The following is a 19027-nucleotide window of genomic DNA, read 5'->3' as shown; positions in this document are numbered from 1 at the left end:
TCTCTGATTAACCTGTTATTGAGCTCATCAGAAGATCAAAAACATTCTGAAAAGGCTTTGATCAATATTCAACCCCCTCACTCATCAGCCAATCCAGGTGTTAATTCACCACCAACAATAACATGCTGGTTTCAGTTAAGCCCGCCTTTTCATTTGCTACTTTAAATTCGTCAAATCGCTGTATTGCTTCTCAGTTTTACTGCTGAGATGTAGAGCATAGGAGACAGGGGGGGAAACAGTGTCCTGACGTGACTGTAAAGATGTGGACTTTTTGGTGTGTCCTACCTTACTGTTCAGGAGACTTCAAGAGGAGATTACCCAGAACCCCCTCCACTGGTACCATGTCGTCTGCTGATGACTTGGATGAGAGAGAGCCTCCCTCGCCATCTGATAATGGTAAGTCAGTTGTATTCGTATAAGGGTTTCGTGTTTATTTTTTCCTTTTTTTTTAAGGTACTCTTATATGTTCCTTACACTTATAGGCCACATATTTACATTTGTAACAATGCTCCTTTGCCACTGCAGGTTTAAATGAAATGGTAATCGAAACGGCGAGCTCTCCAGGACCCTTTAGAAACACTCAGATGTCTAAGGCGGCCCAAACCCACAAGCTCAGAAAGCTTCGAGCACCTTCCAAGTGTCGTGAGTGTGACAGCCTGGTGGTGTTTCATGGAGCGGAGTGTGAGGAGGTAACCTTGGATTCCTTTCTTTTATTATTTGTATTATTCCTTTCTGTTTGCGGCCCACAGCATTCAGAGTATTACAAATTCACGATAAAGATTGCCAGAGGCTCACAAGAGCTTCTTTATCACTCATGGCCAGCAAAAAAATCAAGCAGAAACAAAAGAGAAAAGCCACCTCTCCCCTCATCAGCATGTTTGGATGAGGAAATAAAGGGAAAAGTTGAAACTGGCCGCAAGCTCTCCTCTGTGACCAAATTCACTAACTGGTCTCAGTTGGGGGAATGGGCGCTAGAAACTGAGGACCTTTTGTTCGTCTTCTGAGGAGTCCTTTCCATCATCCCTGTGCACCCTCTGTCCACTGTTGATTTTAGATCAAGTTTCTGTCCATATGTATTAGATACACTGAAGAAGACAATAAGAGCGGCTCTCAGTTGGAGAAACGCTTTTAAAAGAGGTTATGCAACGCAATAGACATATTGAGAAGAACTGACATAGGAATGCAGCTCACTGCGGAGTCTTGGAATGATTCAGTGTGAGTGGTTCAGAGGGTCACTAGATGTGAAGCGTTCCTCGTTTGCTTCTTGGACTTGGTTTTTGGGCAAATTAACAAAAATAGCTACGTTGTGAGGACGTGTTTTTTCGTCAGTTGTTCCACTGTTTTTGTTGACATATAGTTAAAACTGTTCAAGATTTTCTTAGAAATGTTTTGCTCTGTCCCTGTTATAACTGAGGTATGTGTCACTGTGTTTGCAGTGCTCCTTGGCGTGCCATAAAAAGTGTCTGGAAACCCTGGCTATCCAGTGTGGCCACAAGAAGCTCCAGGGAAGGCTTCACCTATTTGGCATTGACTTCACACAGTCGGCTAAGAACAGCCAGGATGGTATCCCATTCATCATACGGAAGTGCACGTCGGAAATTGAGAATAGAGCCCTCAGCATCAAGGTACTTATAATAGGTGTTTTAGTGGTTTGGTTACAAATAAATTGATCATTAATTTTCATGAAACAAAAACCCAAAACTGTAGCATAGATCTGATGGCACTGCCATTAAAGTTCACTTATAAAGCATCCAATACTGTGACCATAAAAGTGGCTGCGCTGTGAAAGGCTGTCATTGTTGTCAGGACTAATCAACATGTGTTGAGGGAATTTATCTAATATGTAAAACATGAGTGTATTAGCGACATATGCAAAAATATGTTTTTCTAAAACTATGTTGGCAAAAAAATAGTTTTTGTGGATTTAGTGATGAAAGCTTTTGGTTTTTCATAGTGATTTCCATCAGTTGTTCTTAATGCTGTGCAGCCTGAATGCCCAAAGGTCATGGACACTTTGTGTTGGTTTTCAGCCTTGTCCTGTGTACACAGATTTCTCTGGCTTCTCTGGATCTTTATTGGCACTGCTAACACACTGTATGTGATAAAATTATTTGAGAGACTTCCTTCAAAGCTATTTGTTCATGCAGTCTTTTACAGAGTGAAAGTGAAATGAGAAAAACGAGTCCTCCGCTTCACCTTCAACATTTGTTATGCTTTTTAAATTATTTGATAATTATTGGTTTCTGTTTCCGTTACATTTTATCAAACAAGACCAAAACCCTTTTTAAATAAGAATGAAGTGTTCTCCCATTTTTTTCGTTGGCTGATCTTGTTAGTATTCTGCTCATATGTTTGCCCAGTTTCTTCATATTGATTCCAAAAACTTGTGTGTAATTTTCATGCGCTGATTGCATTTTGTGTGCTCTGAAGGGGATCTACCGTGTGAATGGTGCAAAGTCTCGAGTAGAGAAGCTGTGCCAGGCATTTGAGAACGGCAAGGACCTGGTGGAGCTTTCCGATCTTTCTCCCCACGACATTAGCAATGTACTCAAACTCTACCTGAGACAGGTGGGTTGCTTTTGGTCATAATGAGGTATTTCAGCTTTCATCCTGGCTAAAGTAGGCTTTGGATGACAAACTGCATTAATACTAAAAATGTGCATTTGTCTGTTTATTTTTGGCGCATAATTCCTGCTGCTTATCACCAGGGTGCTTATCTCATTTCTAATTCTGTACCACTTGTGTATTTATGTCCATATTTTGGTTGCCGCTGTTTATTATCATCTTTGTTTCATTTGTTTATCTGATTCTTCCTCCGTACTTTCCAGCTTCCAGAGCCACTCATCCTCTTCCGCTATTATAATGACTTTATTGGTTTGGCCAAGGAGAGCCAGAGTATCATTGTGGAGGAACTGGAAGCACAGAGAGTTAATCCCACCACTGCGACCCCTTCGCAGGTTAGCGTCGAGCTCAATCGAGTCCTGTTCAAGATCAAGGATCTGCTAAGACAGCTGCCACCAGCTAATTACAAGACGCTGCAGTTCCTCGTAGAGCATCTTCACCGGTAGGGAGGGCTGAATGGATTTCTGGGCATCCCATTACATACAACATATGGATGTGTTTCTCCTTTCTTTTAATAATAGTAGGAATGATCATTTCTTATCTGTTTTATTCTCCTTCCAGGGTGACGGAGCAATCAGAGGAGAACAAGATGACCGCCAGCAATCTGGGTATCATCTTCGGCCCGACGCTGATCAAGCCAAGGCAGGCCGATGCTGAAGTTTCCCTTTCTTCTCTGGTGGATTACCCTTATCAGGCGCTCATTGTGGAGCTCCTGATCAGACATTACCAGATGGTCTTTGACACGCCTCTGAGTCCTGTAAGTGGGACCTCGCCCACAGAGGTTGATGCCCAGACCCGCGCTAATACTCGCCTTATGCAACAGGACAAAGAGCAGCAGCTGATCAGGCACTCCAAGTCACTGGGAGACATTAAAGAGGTAACTACGATACATGAATGACACAGGATGCTGTAAATGTACAATGATAATAAAGAGCTATTCTGTTATCTATATAGCGTGATAAAGTATAAAAACTATACACAGTACTCTTCTTGTTTAGCATGTGGTAGAGTGGAGAGTTGTTTTCTGTTCTTACTGTCTGTCTTTGCCTTGCAGTCGAGCTTAAAGGTGTTTAAAAGGCATTCGTCTATAATTCCTTCTTCACACTTATTGACTGAGGTTCAGGAGAGGATGCCATGCCTTGATGGAAGTGATTTTGAACCAGGTCAGTATTGTCACAGTAATAGATAATTATTAAAATAACAATCATGTTGTTATTTTATCGTAAAAGTTTTTATTTGTCCTCTTTTTAAAGCTGATGAAACTGATTCAGAGACCCTCAGTTTTTCATCAAGTGTCCCTGAAGTCGCAAAATCTGGGGAGAGAGGCCTGTGTCGTTCTCATCATATCACAGTCACCAGGGTTCAGCTTCGACACCCTCGCAACAAGCTACCGTCACGGCCGTTTAGCATGCCGGCCGAACGGATACTTAACCGAAGCCAAATAGACGAGAACAACTCCCGGAACGCCACCGACCAAGATGACAGGAAGGGAAGCGGTTGCGACCAGTCCATCGAAGAAGTGGACGAGACTGAGAATACAAAAACAAGAGCGGCCACACATTTCCGGAGTACCTTTATCGACACCCAGACATTACGCAGAACTTGGGATAAACAATACAAACATGAAGTTGCCTCAAGAACTGTCAAAATTGGGGCCAGCTCATCCACAGAGAGTGCAGCAGTGGAAGGCTTGTCAACCTCTGTGCCATCAACCCTCTCCCTTGGAACTACTTACACAGTCGCAGTGCGACCCAACAGGACTATAAAAAGGGAAGATAATGTCACAAAGTATAGCCCCATTGCAACAACTTTCAGAGCCCCCAGAACCCTTCAGCCCCCCCCAGGAACCTTCTACAAGCCCCCATCGGGAAGCAAAGCTAAAGTCCTGCAGAATTGTGCACAAGCTAACAGTGCTGAGGAAGAAGATGAAGAGGAGGAGGAGGAGGAGGAGGGGGAAATAGGCATTGAGATAGAGGTGTCTGTAGATGAGCCCCTTGAGGAGGACGTTGAGATTGAACAGACAGCCATATCTCAGTCTCCCAGCTGTAGCCCTGAGGAAATGGACCAAAACCAGGCAAAACCAGTGTACCAGAGACTAAGGCCCAGGCGTCTTCCAGAGGTGGAACACAGAGAGGCACATTTTGTTTAAGCCACTAAAAGACATTGCTGTTAGAGCTCCGAGAATCACAATGTGTGTCACGTTAAGAGGAACACGCAGAAACATCTGCATTGACTCTGTAGAGAAAATGAGCAGATGTCTGACTGGCACTGTGTAGATTTATTGTAAGTATTATGATATCTTTGATCCTCAAAAGAAAAAAAAATGCACTTATAATGCTGTAAATTTTGATTCACAAATCATACATTTACCAATCACTTGCTCAGTATACTCTGGCACACAGCCGGGATATTTATAATTTTTGGATCTGTGCAATTTATTTTTGTTTGAATATTTTGTGTAAAATTCTTACAGGTTCACGTTTGTATGTTTCTATACCAAAAAAGCCCTCGAGGCGTAACAACACTGCATAAAGTTATGGAGATGTGTGGTGCACTTACCTGATAACGCTCTTTCACCATCAGCCTTCTGCCTGCACCGTTGAAGAGTGTTTTAAGCTGTTACAAGTAGTCTGTAATTAAAAACAGTGCTAATATTTTTTTTGCAATTTAACAACATCTGTTACGTGATGTACTTGGATGTCTGTGTTTGCGTTTGGTCATGTAATGAAGCATCACTTACAAAGGGTATAAATCCACTCGGTGTTTGTACTGCGTGGTGTTAAATGTGTCTGAAAAGCTTTTAGAAATGCTACAGGATTCTGACATGGCATTATTATTAATATATGTACATTATTTTTAATAGCCAAAGCTTTTTTTTCATTGTTTTTTTTTTTTTGTTGGTTTTGTTGTTGGTTGTTTTGTTTTGTTTTTTACAATTTGAGTAGTTTTATCAATAACCTGAATCTTATGCTTTCTTTGTAAGTAATGGGAAGTGCATCATTTATTTAAATGGTATCTGTTTTTCATGGTAATGTACAAGCCTGGCACAGTGTTGAAAGTTCAGTGTAAGAAAACAGGTACATAAAACAAACACCCTTTTGTAACTTATTAAAATATATCTGACAACTTACAACAGTGATGGTCTTTTGTGCGTGTTTTTGGAATATTAATTTAATCTGTGTAATGCAATAAACTGAGTTCATGCAGGATGATAATCTGCGAATAGAGATTCAAGTTTTTGTTAAAATGTAAGGAAAATGTAAGAGTGATGGGATTATAATAGTAGGATTATACCGCACTGTTAATGCCAGGTGGCTGGGTCATGCAGGCCTCTACAAATGGCAGAGAGGTGTTAGCAGGCTCCCAGCACCGAGAAAGGAGATTAAAACAATCTGCTTAACTATTCTGGAGGTCTGGAAACAAGCTGTGTTTGCAACCACAGCAAACAGTCTGTAGAATATGCAGAGTTATTTTGTTGTTATTGGCGATCAATCTACAGTACAGGTGCTCTTCTGAGGTAAGTGACAATTTAAGTTGCACTGTGTGCTTTGGATTATGGTGGAAGTATGTGGAAACAGTGAATGGATAGAGAATGTCATCATGATTGGAACTAAACTAGATTAAATGTATGGTGTGGGTGCACAGACAGTTGGGATTTCATCTTATTTTATTTTTGGGGGGATTGGCGTTAACCAGAAATTGTAGCGAAAGAGCGTTTGACAAGTCTATAATTGTAAATCTGACCATGTCAAGGTCTTGAGCTCATTAACCTCATTACTAAGCTACTGCTAGCTTTCACATGGAGTTCTCACCAGATGAATGGACCGACTTGTGAGTTCATCGACAAAATTTAGCCTTTCAAATGCAAATTGCATTTTAGAGTCATGAGTAGTTTTGTAAGACAAAAGTTAGCCTTACTTGGCCCGTAAGATGTTTTATGGTCTGGTTCAATACAGATTTACTGGCTATAGCCAGCCCCTGCGGGGGTGAAAAGGAGGCACCATGGGGGCAGGAAGACAGGTCAGACTCCTGCTGTGGAAGAACTGGACCATCCGCAGGAGGCAAAGGGTAAAAGTTCCACACTCCAGTTGTCCCAGTAAAGGCTAAGCTATGCCTCCAGAGCTTTTGACCCCACCAGTTCTCACATTACTAAATATATCTTTCATTTTTTAATGCATATTATGCAGTGTAAGTCTTTTTTTTTTATGCGAGCCCAGAATATACTTAAAAACTAACGCATCATTACTGATTTTGTCCCAAACTGGGGTTGGTAAGAGTGGAGAATTTGTCAGATTGATAGAAACCACAACTAAAACTGGAAAACCTTCTCATTTAAAAGATGTTGTCTGTTTTAACCAGGTACGTTTGTTCATGGAGATCTTGTGGCCTGTTATGCTGTTCATGGGGCTGGTGTGGCTACGAAAAGTAAATCCACTTTATCGCCAACATGAATGTGAGCAAACAGTTCTTGGCTGGAAAATATTAGCACAGCCCGCTGAGACAGAAAAACAATATCCTCTGTATCTATTGCAATTCATAAATGTTCTCATCCGCCTCAGGTCATTTCCCCAATAAAGCCATGCCCTCCGCTGGGGTCCTGCCATGGATCCAAGGAATCTTCTGTAATGCCAACAACCCTTGTTTTCAATACCCCACCCGTGGTGAATCTCCTGGCCTGGTGTCCAACTACAACAACTCCATGTAAGCATCAACTGTAGGCTGGCAGTGGGAAGAGTTTTGGATTCGTATTAAGTGTCTGATCTAAGATGAACAGGCAAAATTATTAAGTCGAGTGAAAGAGATGAATCTAGGTATTTAGCCTTAATAATAATTGTTAATATTACGGCCTTCCTCCTCAGATTGGCTCGGTTCTATTCGGATGCTGAAGAGCTTCTTTTTATGGACCCAGAGTTTTTGCAGCTTGGTCGCCTATGGAGGGAGCTCAATGCTATGAGCAACTTCATGGACACGCTACGTACTCATCCTGAAAAAGTCTCAGGTCAGTGCTCTGGGCTTTCATCAACATCCAGCAGAAGCCTTTAGAAGTAAATCCACGGTCAGAAAGGTTAATTTATAAAGTTCTTTCATTAAAGCAGTGGAATAAAAGCTTTTTTCTGAATTACCCAACAATGGCTTAAAGTAGTTTATTGAAATCTTTATTATTTTTTAGAGGTATTGTGACACATAAGTTGTTGATCTTTTAAAAGTTGAACCCGTCCCCTGGTAATCGCAGTTTACATCACACCTCACATTCTTTCCCATCAGTTTGTCTGTGGTGTCTGCGTGGAGTAACACGATTACATCACAACGGTTTAAGACCGGCTCGCAAACTAAGCTGCTTACTTTTGCTGCTAGCACGCTGTTTATTTGGTGGGAAAGCAATTCATATACCACCCATCAACACTCCCAGAAACACTGATCCCATCTCAAGGGCCTGCATGCAGGCTGCGCTCTGTTCACATATACGTGTGCACTGTACATATGCCATGCTTCCCTACTGGCAAAATAAACCTTTTTGATGGGAGTGGAATGGAGCTGAGTGCATTCCAGGCTTTGGATGATTATGTCTGGCTGCTCTCTGTGCTGCCACTTTCATGCAGAAATATGTAGATGGACTAACAGAGCTAACAGAGATCCACATCCACATTCCACTCGTGTTCCCATGAGCCCTGGGAAGGAAAACTAAATCATGTTGAGAATAAAGTTATGTAAATGATGACTGTGACTCATGGATATTAAACAGGAAAATCGCCTGACCTCTTTTTCACACATCTGGTATTATTAGCAAGCAGAATCATGATCCACGTGCACTGTGGTGCCAAACATATTTGCTTTGCATTTTACATCGTGGGCCACATACAGCTCACTTTGATGTTAAGTGGGCTGGATGAGTAAAACTCGCCTTTGTGTAAGTGTAAAGATTTATTTCTAAGATGTCTTAATATAAGAGAAATCAGTGCAGTTTCAACAGTACAGACTTTCTACACAACAAGGAAATGTTGCTGTAGAATTATTCCTTAGACTCTCCTGTAACTATGAAAAAGAAAGTTTTTGTCAATTGAAAAAAAATATCCAGTTTTTTATTGCTCAGATAACTTTTCTGTCATTTAGTTGTTTTTCATCTGCTACTTAATTACTTTGGCATGATGTAAATGGATATGTTAGGAGGTCTTTATCAACAGGAAATGCTATAAAATCTATGAAAATATAGTTAAAAGTCCAAGATTTAACCTGTCATTTACTTTTTCCAAAGCCATTGGAGTCTTTGGCGAGCTGATTCTGGCTCCCATGCCTTATGTTTGACAACCCTGCTCAATTGGCTTCTCTTGTTACTCGTTTTCATGTTTAATTTCATTTTACGTATTTGTTATTCACATTAGTATATGTGCATTTTAGGAATTCCAGAGTTGACAGGCAGGGAGTGGCAGAAGTGATCAGGAATGGAAAAAAAGAGACAGAGGAGGAGAAAAGAAAAAGGGGAAAAATAAGGAAATATTTTATTAAACCTCTTGGCTAAAACATATTTAGAATTGTCTTGATTCAGCATTTACTGCTAGTATTTTTCTTTAATGACATCAATAACCCACCCACCACACACACACACACACACACACACACACACACACACACACACACACACACACACACACACACACACACACACACGTTTCGGCTTTGTTTGTTTAATTTGTGTTTAGAGTCATTTCCAACAAGTTCATCTCTAACCTTGTTCATCAGGGGCACAGCCTGGATAAAAGCCAAAACAGCACTTTGCCTGGCAATGCAGCCTTCATTCATGCACAGACAGGCAACTGGAAATTGTGTCATTTAATGAAACACATTTGTCACAACTTGCCCAATATGTGTTACTATGAAACTAAGCTTTTTCCAACTTGTCCAGTTTATCCAGTTCCATATCAAACAGCGAACAGTTATCTATCTAGCCATGACAGTCATTCACTGTGAAAGGTTAAAGACAGTTAAAGACACGAAACCGTTCTTATGATTTTTCCATTACACGAACTGCCTCTGTTTGTCTACAGGTCGAGGGGTAAAAGTGGAGACTATCCTGAAGGATGACGAGACTCTGACGTCATTCCTCCTCAGAGACATTCCTCTGACCGAGTCTGTAGTGTATCATCTAGTTAATGCCCAAATCAGGCCTGAACAGGTACACGGGTGCTCACACGCATGCATAAACACACGCACATAGCCAAGGGTACACAGTGTGACATTTTACCATTAAGAAGTCAAGACACTGATATTGCTTCATACCACCAAGGCAAGGATTCTGGTGGAGTGCAGTATGGAACACAAATGGTAGAAAAACAAGGGAAATATACAGGCGATCAGTGGTCATGACAACTGCAAATTAACCATCATGAAACTGACCACGGCCCATTGTTAGTCAGTAGTTACCAGTTTTAGTCATTATGCAAATGTAGTGTTTATAAAGCTGGGGAAACTTGCAGCCAGCTGAGACTGAAGATGCCACTTGGATGCCCAGATGAACAGGACTTGGTTACCTGGGTGATTAAGCACGCATCACGACAATATACAGCTGTTTAATTCAAGACAGAATAAAAGCTAACAGACAAAAGACGTCACAGAGCAGTGACATACACATCAGATTGCTGCTGTTTTTGCTGATGTCATCTGAATCCGCATAAATCTGCTTTTTTCCAGTTTGCTTTTGGAGTCCCGGACTTGCATTTAAAAGACATTGCTTGCAGCCTCAACTTGCTCGAGCGATTCCTCATTTTCCCCAGCCGTCGAGGACTCTACGCAGTTCGCAACGCCATGTGCATCCTCACTCCACAGCGACTACAGATCATCGAGGACAAATTCTACGCCAATGTCGACTTTTTCAAACTTTTCCGGCTGGTGAGTGTTGGTTTTGTTCTTGATTTTAGAGAGCTGATATGGAAATCACCAAGGATCACTGGCTTACCTTTTAAAAAATAGTTGCACAATTTAAATTTCATTCTGGCTCAGTTAATCTGGGAGCACTCAGTCTGTAATTACATCTTTATACCCTTGACTAAACTATCTATTGTGCACTGAATGGATACACTTAATACCACAATTTGGCAGTGATCTGGTTGGTTCATGAATAGGCCGTATAGAGCTGTATTTGGATACATCCAGTTTGGGATCTTGCCATGTTTAAAAATTCATTTGGATCTTCATTGGGTAAGTCAGCCATGTGCTGGCTAAGCGGCTTGAGGTCAAGCTGGCAAAGGGCAGTGTAGGATTTGCCAGGATATGATTTCAAAAACAGTTATCAAACAGTATCATAAACTGCTGTGTTTCTAATTCTTACATACATGTAGTTGGCAACCAACGAAAACACACTTGAGTAAAATATGAAGTAAATGAAGTAACCAAGTAACATGACTAGATTGTACCACTAGTTTCTAGTATAATGTAAAAACAACAGGAGAAAAACAGTAAGAGGTACCGTCATGTTTACCATAATGCATGATTATCCACCTTCGGCTCAGTATGTCCCGTCGTGCTTTTGCACGTTTGGTGTTTTAGACTCTGATTGCACTGCATTCATAGTTTGTCCTCCAGATCAAAACCCAACAAGCTGACACACGCCTATTGTGTCCTGACATACCTCCTGTTCAAAGTCAGGAGCTGCAAAGGATAAACAGATGTTAGTATTTTTATTAGAGCTATGACTCATGGGGTGGGGCAAAACAAAAATTCTCTGGGAAATGCAAAAAGCAAAGTAAACAAGGCGTCGTTCCCCAGGAATGTACAATGTCAAATACACTAATTTGTGTAGTGAAAGATGTCTTTAATTTTCCCTAATGTATTTGATGAGCTGTAATTGCCTCATAAAAATGAAGTGTCTATCAACATGCTTTAAGTAGGCAGTAGTGATACAAACCGTTTGTAAAGGAGCAAGCTTTGGCTAGCGAGACAGACTTAGCCTCTTTCGTTGATTAGCTTAGTTTAGAGACAGTGCTTTCTTTAGAAAGCAGTGCAAGTAAGAGTGAGAGTAAACACAAACCATAAACAAGCAGCTGAAAACAATGGACACCGTCTGCCTTATATTCATCCAGGTGCAGGAATATGGGACTGGGCCAAGTGAGTTTAACTGTATGAACCTGTCTGTCCGCTAATTCTTTTAAGCCTCAGTGTGTTCTTGCCACTCTGTGCACTCTTAATACCATTATTTTTAACCTTATCCTCCATTGTTTGTTGTGTAGTTTGACTTCAGGCACAGGAATAGCTTAAAATATTACTGCCCGGCTTTGGAAATTTCATTCAAATCACACATCCTCCCATTTAGTGTCCGCGTGCACTGAGATAGGAACATATGTCAGAGCGGAAGGATGTTTCCACTGGTGATTCTGTGTCTTGGCCTTCTTCTGCTTCCTGAACCTTTAGCCTATTGTGTTGTGAACTTTCTGGAAGCTTTCTCGGCAAACCAGCAAGATAGATAGATGGTAGAAAGTAGTACTCAGATGAACATAAGAGAAGGGTTTTACAGATGGTTTTCAAAATTCTGTTTGCATCACATAATATCACCATGTCCTCATAAGACAGTGGCTTTATGGGAAATGTGTTCATTTTGCAAAAGCAGAAAATGTTCATTCATTTGTATTTCTCATTAGCTTCCTCTTGTACTGGACAATCACTCAAAAGGCATCGACATTCACTTCTGGGTCCGGGTTGTCTCCTCTGCCTCGGACAAACTGAAAGAGGTAAGCCCCGGCTCCAGCAGCTCAATTGAAAAGTTCACCGCCTGCTATTTTTAGTTGTCAGGAAACAGTTGCTTCCTCTGGCCTGGCTTTTTACGCAAACAGACAGTAGGGGGATATTATGTAGTGCGTATAAGGAAGGCTAAATTCAGCCCCCCAAAACCAGCAAAAGCAGATAGATCATCATTATGGGACCATTCACGCCCCCCAAACATAGCAAAAAAGACCTAGGCTGCGAGGACAGGTAAAAGTCTCCAATCGGCATAGATTAAAAAACCCTGGTGACGAATGAATGTGTTAGTGTATGTGTTTTTCTCACTAAAAACTCTATGAACACAATTTTTCACTTATTTTAATTGCTGTCATTGGAAAAACAATTTTTTCACACCTTAGCAAGCCTCAGCTTAGTGATGGCCAAAGAGCCAAATTTATTGTACGAGTGTGACTTAAAGTTAGAATTAGGCGTGCTCACAAACTACCATTTATGTCTGTATGTGGAAATACTGTTTTGTTTGTTGTGGATGTTTCCATGGGACATTCATTGAAACTGACAGTCTGGCATCCTGTTGGCGAGACACTTGTCTCTCTCAGGACTATTGTATGATCCAAGTGGAAGGCATTAAAATAAACTCATTCTTTCTTTTTTAAAATTAGACATTAAATATTTGTCAAAAGGTCCAATAATTGTTGAGTCATGCACCTGCCAGCTGTTATTTAGATATATCATAACTGACTAATTTTGATACGTATGCTAATCATGTGTAAAGGATATACTGGATATTTAGTCCTCTGTAGAGGGTAGCTTGATATAACAGAGCCCCCTTTCTCTTTTTATATTTATTGTATGTATTAAGATCTGTAAAAATCATTTTTTTTAATAATATTGCACATGTCAGTTTTAAGTAATTTAATGTCTCAGACACTAAAACGTTTAACAAGTTAATATGGAAGATGTAGAAGACTGCAGCCGGGTCACACAGAATCTCGAGGATATTTTTAATGCAGTGTTTTAGTGGCTGTGCTGACCCTGTAATAAGAGGATAAAATATATGGACAAAAGTACACATTACACCTACAGGAGCTGCTCAGCCAGGAAGCTGCTGGCACACAGTTTTTGTGATGATAGTAGTGCGAGATGAGGTTTGGAACATCTGGCCACTTTTATGCACCTCCATTTACTGTTTACAGCTGATCATGGAATATCTAGGAGGGAAGAAGTGCTTTAACAAATGTTTGTAAAGGCAGACTGCATGGCTAGTGCCTGATTGTATACACTCTGGCTGAGCTGAAAACACCTGAAGGTGTATACTGTTTACACCTATGACAGAAACTGGATGTGTAAAAAACACATTTACACCAGCCTATTTATAGATTTCTGCTGAACATATCTTTATCATTAGATAACTGCTAGATTATATCTAAAAGGTTTTCATCTTCTTTTTTTGTTTGTTGAAGCTTGAATGATTCTTCTTATCTCTCTGCAGTTGTTCCAGAAGAGTAGCTTCAGGGAGCTCATCCAGGTCGTGACTCCTCTCTTCCAGAAAAATCTGTCTTTCAGGGAAGTGATGGCTGCCGCCTCCAGCCTTGTATGCGGGTACACTGAGGGGGCTTTCTCCCGAGTCACCTCCTTTAACTGGTATGAAGACAATAACTACAAAGCATTCCTGGGTATCGGCACTGGGTGGGCACAGGACCGTTACACATATGATAACAGCACCAGTGAGTACACCATGTGTATGTGTGTATATGTGTGTATGTATGTGTTAGTCCCCGTAGGGAAATTGCTTCTCTGCATTTAACCCATTCACCTAGTGAAGCAGTGGGCAGCCACCAATGCAGCGCCCAGGGAGCAGTGTGTAGGGGTACCTCAGGGTAGCCGTTCAGTAGAGTCGAACCCACGACCTTCCAATCATGAGGCTACCTATTGAGCTATCCCTGCCCGTATACATATACATCTGTATTACCTTGTATGACAGACCAAACTAAAAGTACTGTTCTTGAGACTGCTGCCGTTCTTTTTTGGAGTAACCTTTAATTTGCAAACCCTCTAGTTTTGTATAAGAGTTGTGATTTTAACCCACTTTGCTGATTTGCAAATTCTCTTAAAACCCATATACAAATATGGAAGTTTCTTGGAAAACTGGGCTCAGATCTTCTGTGGATTTAGCGCATGGTCTCCCAATACTTTTCATGCTGTGGAAGGAAGAACTCCAGCAATGTGTTGACCATGATGAGAGGCTTTTTTGTTAGATCACCTACTATAAAGTTGATCTGCATAAAGCCAGTGTTGCTGGAGTTTTCAGCTGTCAGTCGTGTTCCTGCTTTATGCAGTTTGGAAGTGGAGGAAGTTGCAGCAGCATTTCTTTACTTTCACAGTCTCTGCATGTGGATTGCCCATTGTCAGCTGGATAATGGGCTAAAACAATGGATGGATTGATGCATGGCTGAATGACTGAAAAACTGTCTACTCTCATCTTTATCAGCAAATTTTAATTTGATCTCCACCCTGCCCAACCTATGCAACACATTTAGATGAGCATAAAAATAATTATGCACTCTGTAATTGGTTTCCAAATAATTCTTTGTGCCATGGCATCTTTAATGGGGTTCTGTTTAAGTGCCTAGCTTGACCTATATTGCAACAGCTTTTTACATAACAAATAATCTTTCCCTTCAGCTCCTTTCTGCAATGACCTGATGAAAGAACTGGAGTCCAACCCTGCCACCAGGATTGTGTGGAACTCTGTGAAGCCCATGCTGATGGGACGGATCCTCTATGCCCCTGACTCTCCAGCAGTCAGAAAGATCATACAAAATGTAAGCGGCATTTAGGAGATGACAGGTGGAGCTCATGGTGTCAAACCAAAACCTTGTTCTATGGAATAAAAACAGCTTTTAAATAGTTTTTAATGAGCTCTGACTGGTGATTCTGTGTGTTTTTATGCAGTTTTTATATCCAGATTTATATCTATTCAAAGTAAAGTATGTTTGGCTAATAAATGCACCTATTTGAGGAGTTCAAAATAATTGCCCAAATAAGTGCTTGGAGGTGTTTTAGGATGGCTGATAGGAGGACTTTGGCAGCAACAGTTGAGATATTTTATTATAATTCAGACACATGTACTTCAGAGATTTCAACTATAGCAGGTATGTTGTATTGATTCACATAACACAGGTGCCATACAGTCAGCATGTTAAAGCGTAGCTTGATGTATTTAATGCCTGGTAGATTCCAACTCTGATACTTGGCAATACGTGAGGGATTTATTGCACATTTTGTACATTTTAACAGTGAAAACTGAAATAACTTGGTAGTTAACAGGATTGAACCACGTAAAGAGACATAGTTAAAATATCTAAAAAATTGAAAAATGTATCACAGATAACCCCCTTTAGATGGTTTGTTTTACTCAGTAACCTCCATGTCTTTGTTTGTCTTTTGGAGCAGCGTCCACTGTAGTGAACAATGCGTTTTCCTTCAAAAGGGGATCAGCTTTCATCAAGTCATGTCCAACCTTTTGTGTCTAGATGTAGATACGTGTTGGTCAAAGGCCTTTGAGGGGCGGGGGTGGGTTGGTAGCGGTCATGGATGGTTTGATCGCAATGCAAGAGCACAAGCTGATCGGCTATGGTGAAACCACGGCGCAGTCTTATGGCGCCGCGGCCTTTTTAACTGTTGTGTAAGCAACAAAGTGTCTCCTTACGGATGTGTGATCGGACACAAAAGAGACACACAAAAACGTGCGTTTCCTCCTTCCCAACCTTTAATGACCTCTTTGTTTTCCTCTTCTCTCAGATTGCGAACTTGATTGGTCTAGGAATGTAATGAGCAAGGGGTTAATCCATTACTTTACAAGACTGAAAACATAGCCTCTATAGGCTCTTTGTTGTCATGCTCTCAGCTCCTGTCATGCATCAGCGTGTTTCATAAGAAAGCGAAGAACCATGCGCTTAAACATATGTTGTCACGCTTTATGTGACTGCCCTTGTTTTATGTAAGCCATGTAGGTCTTGTCTGTACTGTATCCTGCCGTTACCGTGCTTATTTTTCATTTGTTACACTGTAAGAATTTATCTTAAAGTGCAAAGTCACATACTTCAGAGCCTTCTTTTTACTGGAAAGCATAGATAGAGGCATATTTATTCTGTGAGGGCACAATCAACATCTATTTTTATCTTTACAGTGTCTCTTACATTAGATGCATCATATGTGCTGCTGTGTCTGTATAGATATTCATATTCAAAGTTGCACGTCAGCTACTCGAAAGATACTTTGATTGCTTCCTTTGATAAAATTATGGAACTAAGTAATCCCCCCTAGCTCCCTTGTTCTCCTCTTTTGCCTGCTGTTTTCAAACTGCCTCATGGGCTGAGGAAGCACTCACTTGTGGGAACCTGACTGGGATTCACTGGGCAGGCTGAATGCATTCAGCCAGTTGTCACCAACAGCCTCCATTGTCACCCCAGCTCCATTGTCCCCATTGTCACCCAAAATCAGACACACACAAGGGGAAGGCGTTTAATTGGGTGTACTCTTGAGTGCTTTCATCCCCCACTGCACACGGCTGAATGCTGAAGTAGCCAGCCTTGGGTGTGTGCCACACAAAGCACTGTAGCGTACCCATACGCACATTCAGGGTTTTAACGATAAGCGTGCGGTAAATATTTGTTGCACAGTTGCCGGTTATCTATACAGGCCGACAGGAATTCTTTGTGTGAGAATGTGTGTGTTGTCTTTGCCGATCCTGTTTTCACAGGGAGTTTAATGTGGGAATGGTATGTAGCGGGAGATTAGGAGATCTGTGACAGAGTGTGTGTTTGAAGGTCTGAATGTTGTGTACACACGTGCAGATTTAATGAACTTGTTCATTTCTTCTGTATATTGTTTGAACTGTGGTTGTGTTTGTACCTGTTCCTATGTTACTGATTGTTTTTCCATTAAGATACGGGGAACAGTTTGAATAGCTTTGCCTCGCTTTGGCTAACGCTTTCCAACTACTGACATGCTCATTTGCATGTCTCCCGTAGGCTAACACTACCTTTGAGGAGCTGGAGAGGCTGAGGACTATGGGGAAGGCCTGGGAAGAAGTTGCTCCTCAGATCTGGGCTTTCTTCCAAGATGGAGTCCAAGTCAAGATGATCCGGGTAGGGTAGTGTGTGAATGAAAAGGTGTCAGTGATTGAGGCCCATTTAACGTCAAAAGATAACCACAGAGTAGATTAACAAAATATTAATGTCCTAATAAAGTGACCTGTCTTCAACAATCTATCAGTCTAATAACTTTAGATAACAGTAACATTATTGCATGCTTTGTTCTTGTCTTGGCAGGATTATCGTGTTCCTACTGGTTCTTGCTTCTGTTAGTGGGGAAAAAATAGTTAAGTAAGTGTGATGACCCTTCTTCCTTTCATTTCAGGACACCATCCGTAATCCTTCTGTGATGGATTTCATCGACCGGAGTCTGGAGATGGCGCCTTTCTCCTCCAAACACATCCTCAACTTCCTGCACAGCGGCCCCCCAGAGGAACGCCCAGATGACGTGCCTGATTTTGACTGGCGGGACATCTTCAACCTTACAGACCGGGTGATTCGGATGCTTAACCAGTATGGGGATGTGAGTGGCTGTTGCTTTTTTCTTGGGGGATTTAGCATTTTCTTCCTGCAGTCGCCTCTCCAGTACCAGTCTTCTGTTTTTGTGAAGTGTGTATCAGTGTGTGGAATTATACTGACTTGTCAAAGGGAGCTTGGCGTTTCTAGATGAATCCAAAGTGTCAGAATAATTTTTGCAGAGTGTTTTTTTTTTTTAACCTTTTCACCTGTCGGACTTTGACAGTAAGAGTGCAGACTGTTGTGCAATTTTCACTTCACCTGAGAAGGTGACAGGCCTTTTCATGACATAATCCAATTATTCACAGGTCCTGTCACCCGCTGATTTCAGTGCCCTGGTTACCTAACCGCTACGTGCTCAATGCAACCCTTGACATGATCTAAACATTTAGATAGTGTCTCTGGGAACTGTAATTTGTCCCCCTGTCCAAAGACATGGAAATCCACCCAGGTGGGCCTGAGCCAGAGCAGCAAACTGGCTGTCAAGTCTCTTTTGTTTACTGCTGATTGAGAGGGAGGGTGAAATAAAAGAAAAGCATCACAGACCATCTCTTGTGAGTGCCCTCCACTATGAGTGGGCCAATGTGTTTGAAACAAAGTTACCCATTTCCCGGTACAGGCTGAGCAGGATGAGAGGCCTATCACACTTGGGGGTGACACTGGGGTATCTGGGGGCATGGTTGGGTAGATCGTTGGTGCTCTGTGTTTTTGTCCAAGTTGAAGCTTACAGCACTTCTGTGTGACAGGGAGAGTGGGAACGATTGAGGCCGATTAGATACAGCTGTCACTCTGTCCACCATCCTTTATAAAGAGGCAACAATGAACGTGAGCTTGATGGCTGGCTGAGTCAGGTTGGTGGCACGCATTCAGATCTCACCACCCAGTTGGGCCGCAGTGTTGTTAGTTGGATGCTTGATTAAATGAAGGGGAGGCCTTTTGGATTTGGAGTAGTTTTCAGTACGTGTTCTGGATAATGGGTTTATAAATGCATACTGTAGATGAATATACGTGGATGCATATGTGTGTTTGCACACAAAGAGGTAAATATTTTTGCTCTGGCGGGATCCCTTTTAAAACCAGGC

The 19027-nt window shown here is 41.5% G+C and overlaps 2 protein-coding genes across 3 annotated transcripts in view; both read left to right on the top strand.

Annotated features, from left to right (window-relative positions):
• The window catches only part of arhgap29a (Rho GTPase activating protein 29a), a 31122-nt gene extending 25367 nt beyond the window's left edge, over window positions 1-5755 (top strand). For both annotated transcript variants that reach the window (XM_087846009.1, XM_006806337.3), the window contains 8 exons: window positions 298-396; window positions 526-689; window positions 1437-1625; window positions 2431-2568; window positions 2829-3064; window positions 3184-3499; window positions 3677-3785; window positions 3876-5755. In XM_087846009.1, coding sequence (XP_087702135.1) covers window positions 298-396; window positions 526-689; window positions 1437-1625; window positions 2431-2568; window positions 2829-3064; window positions 3184-3499; window positions 3677-3785; window positions 3876-4771 — 2147 coding nt within the window. In that variant the 3' untranslated portion in view covers window positions 4772-5755. The remainder of the gene's footprint in view (window positions 1-297; window positions 397-525; window positions 690-1436; window positions 1626-2430; window positions 2569-2828; window positions 3065-3183; window positions 3500-3676; window positions 3786-3875) is intronic.
• Window positions 5756-6040: 285 nt separating this feature from the next.
• abca4a (ATP binding cassette subfamily A member 4a) overlaps window positions 6041-19027 on the top strand; it is a 31143-nt gene continuing 18156 nt past the window's right edge. The window contains exons 1-12 of the mRNA XM_035914593.2: window positions 6041-6139; window positions 6579-6690; window positions 6982-7075; window positions 7182-7323; window positions 7482-7621; window positions 9666-9793; window positions 10309-10506; window positions 12252-12341; window positions 13823-14057; window positions 15016-15155; window positions 17367-17483; window positions 17755-17952. Coding sequence (XP_035770486.2) covers window positions 6625-6690; window positions 6982-7075; window positions 7182-7323; window positions 7482-7621; window positions 9666-9793; window positions 10309-10506; window positions 12252-12341; window positions 13823-14057; window positions 15016-15155; window positions 17367-17483; window positions 17755-17952 — 1548 coding nt within the window. The 5' untranslated portion in view covers window positions 6041-6139; window positions 6579-6624. The remainder of the gene's footprint in view (window positions 6140-6578; window positions 6691-6981; window positions 7076-7181; window positions 7324-7481; window positions 7622-9665; window positions 9794-10308; window positions 10507-12251; window positions 12342-13822; window positions 14058-15015; window positions 15156-17366; window positions 17484-17754; window positions 17953-19027) is intronic.

Source organism: Neolamprologus brichardi, chromosome 9, assembly GCF_056152115.1.
Source record: "Neolamprologus brichardi isolate AB-2024 chromosome 9, ASM5615211v1, whole genome shotgun sequence".
Classification (NCBI taxonomy): Eukaryota; Metazoa; Chordata; class Actinopteri; order Cichliformes; family Cichlidae; genus Neolamprologus; species Neolamprologus brichardi.
This window is presented reverse-complemented; position numbering and strand designations above follow the sequence as displayed.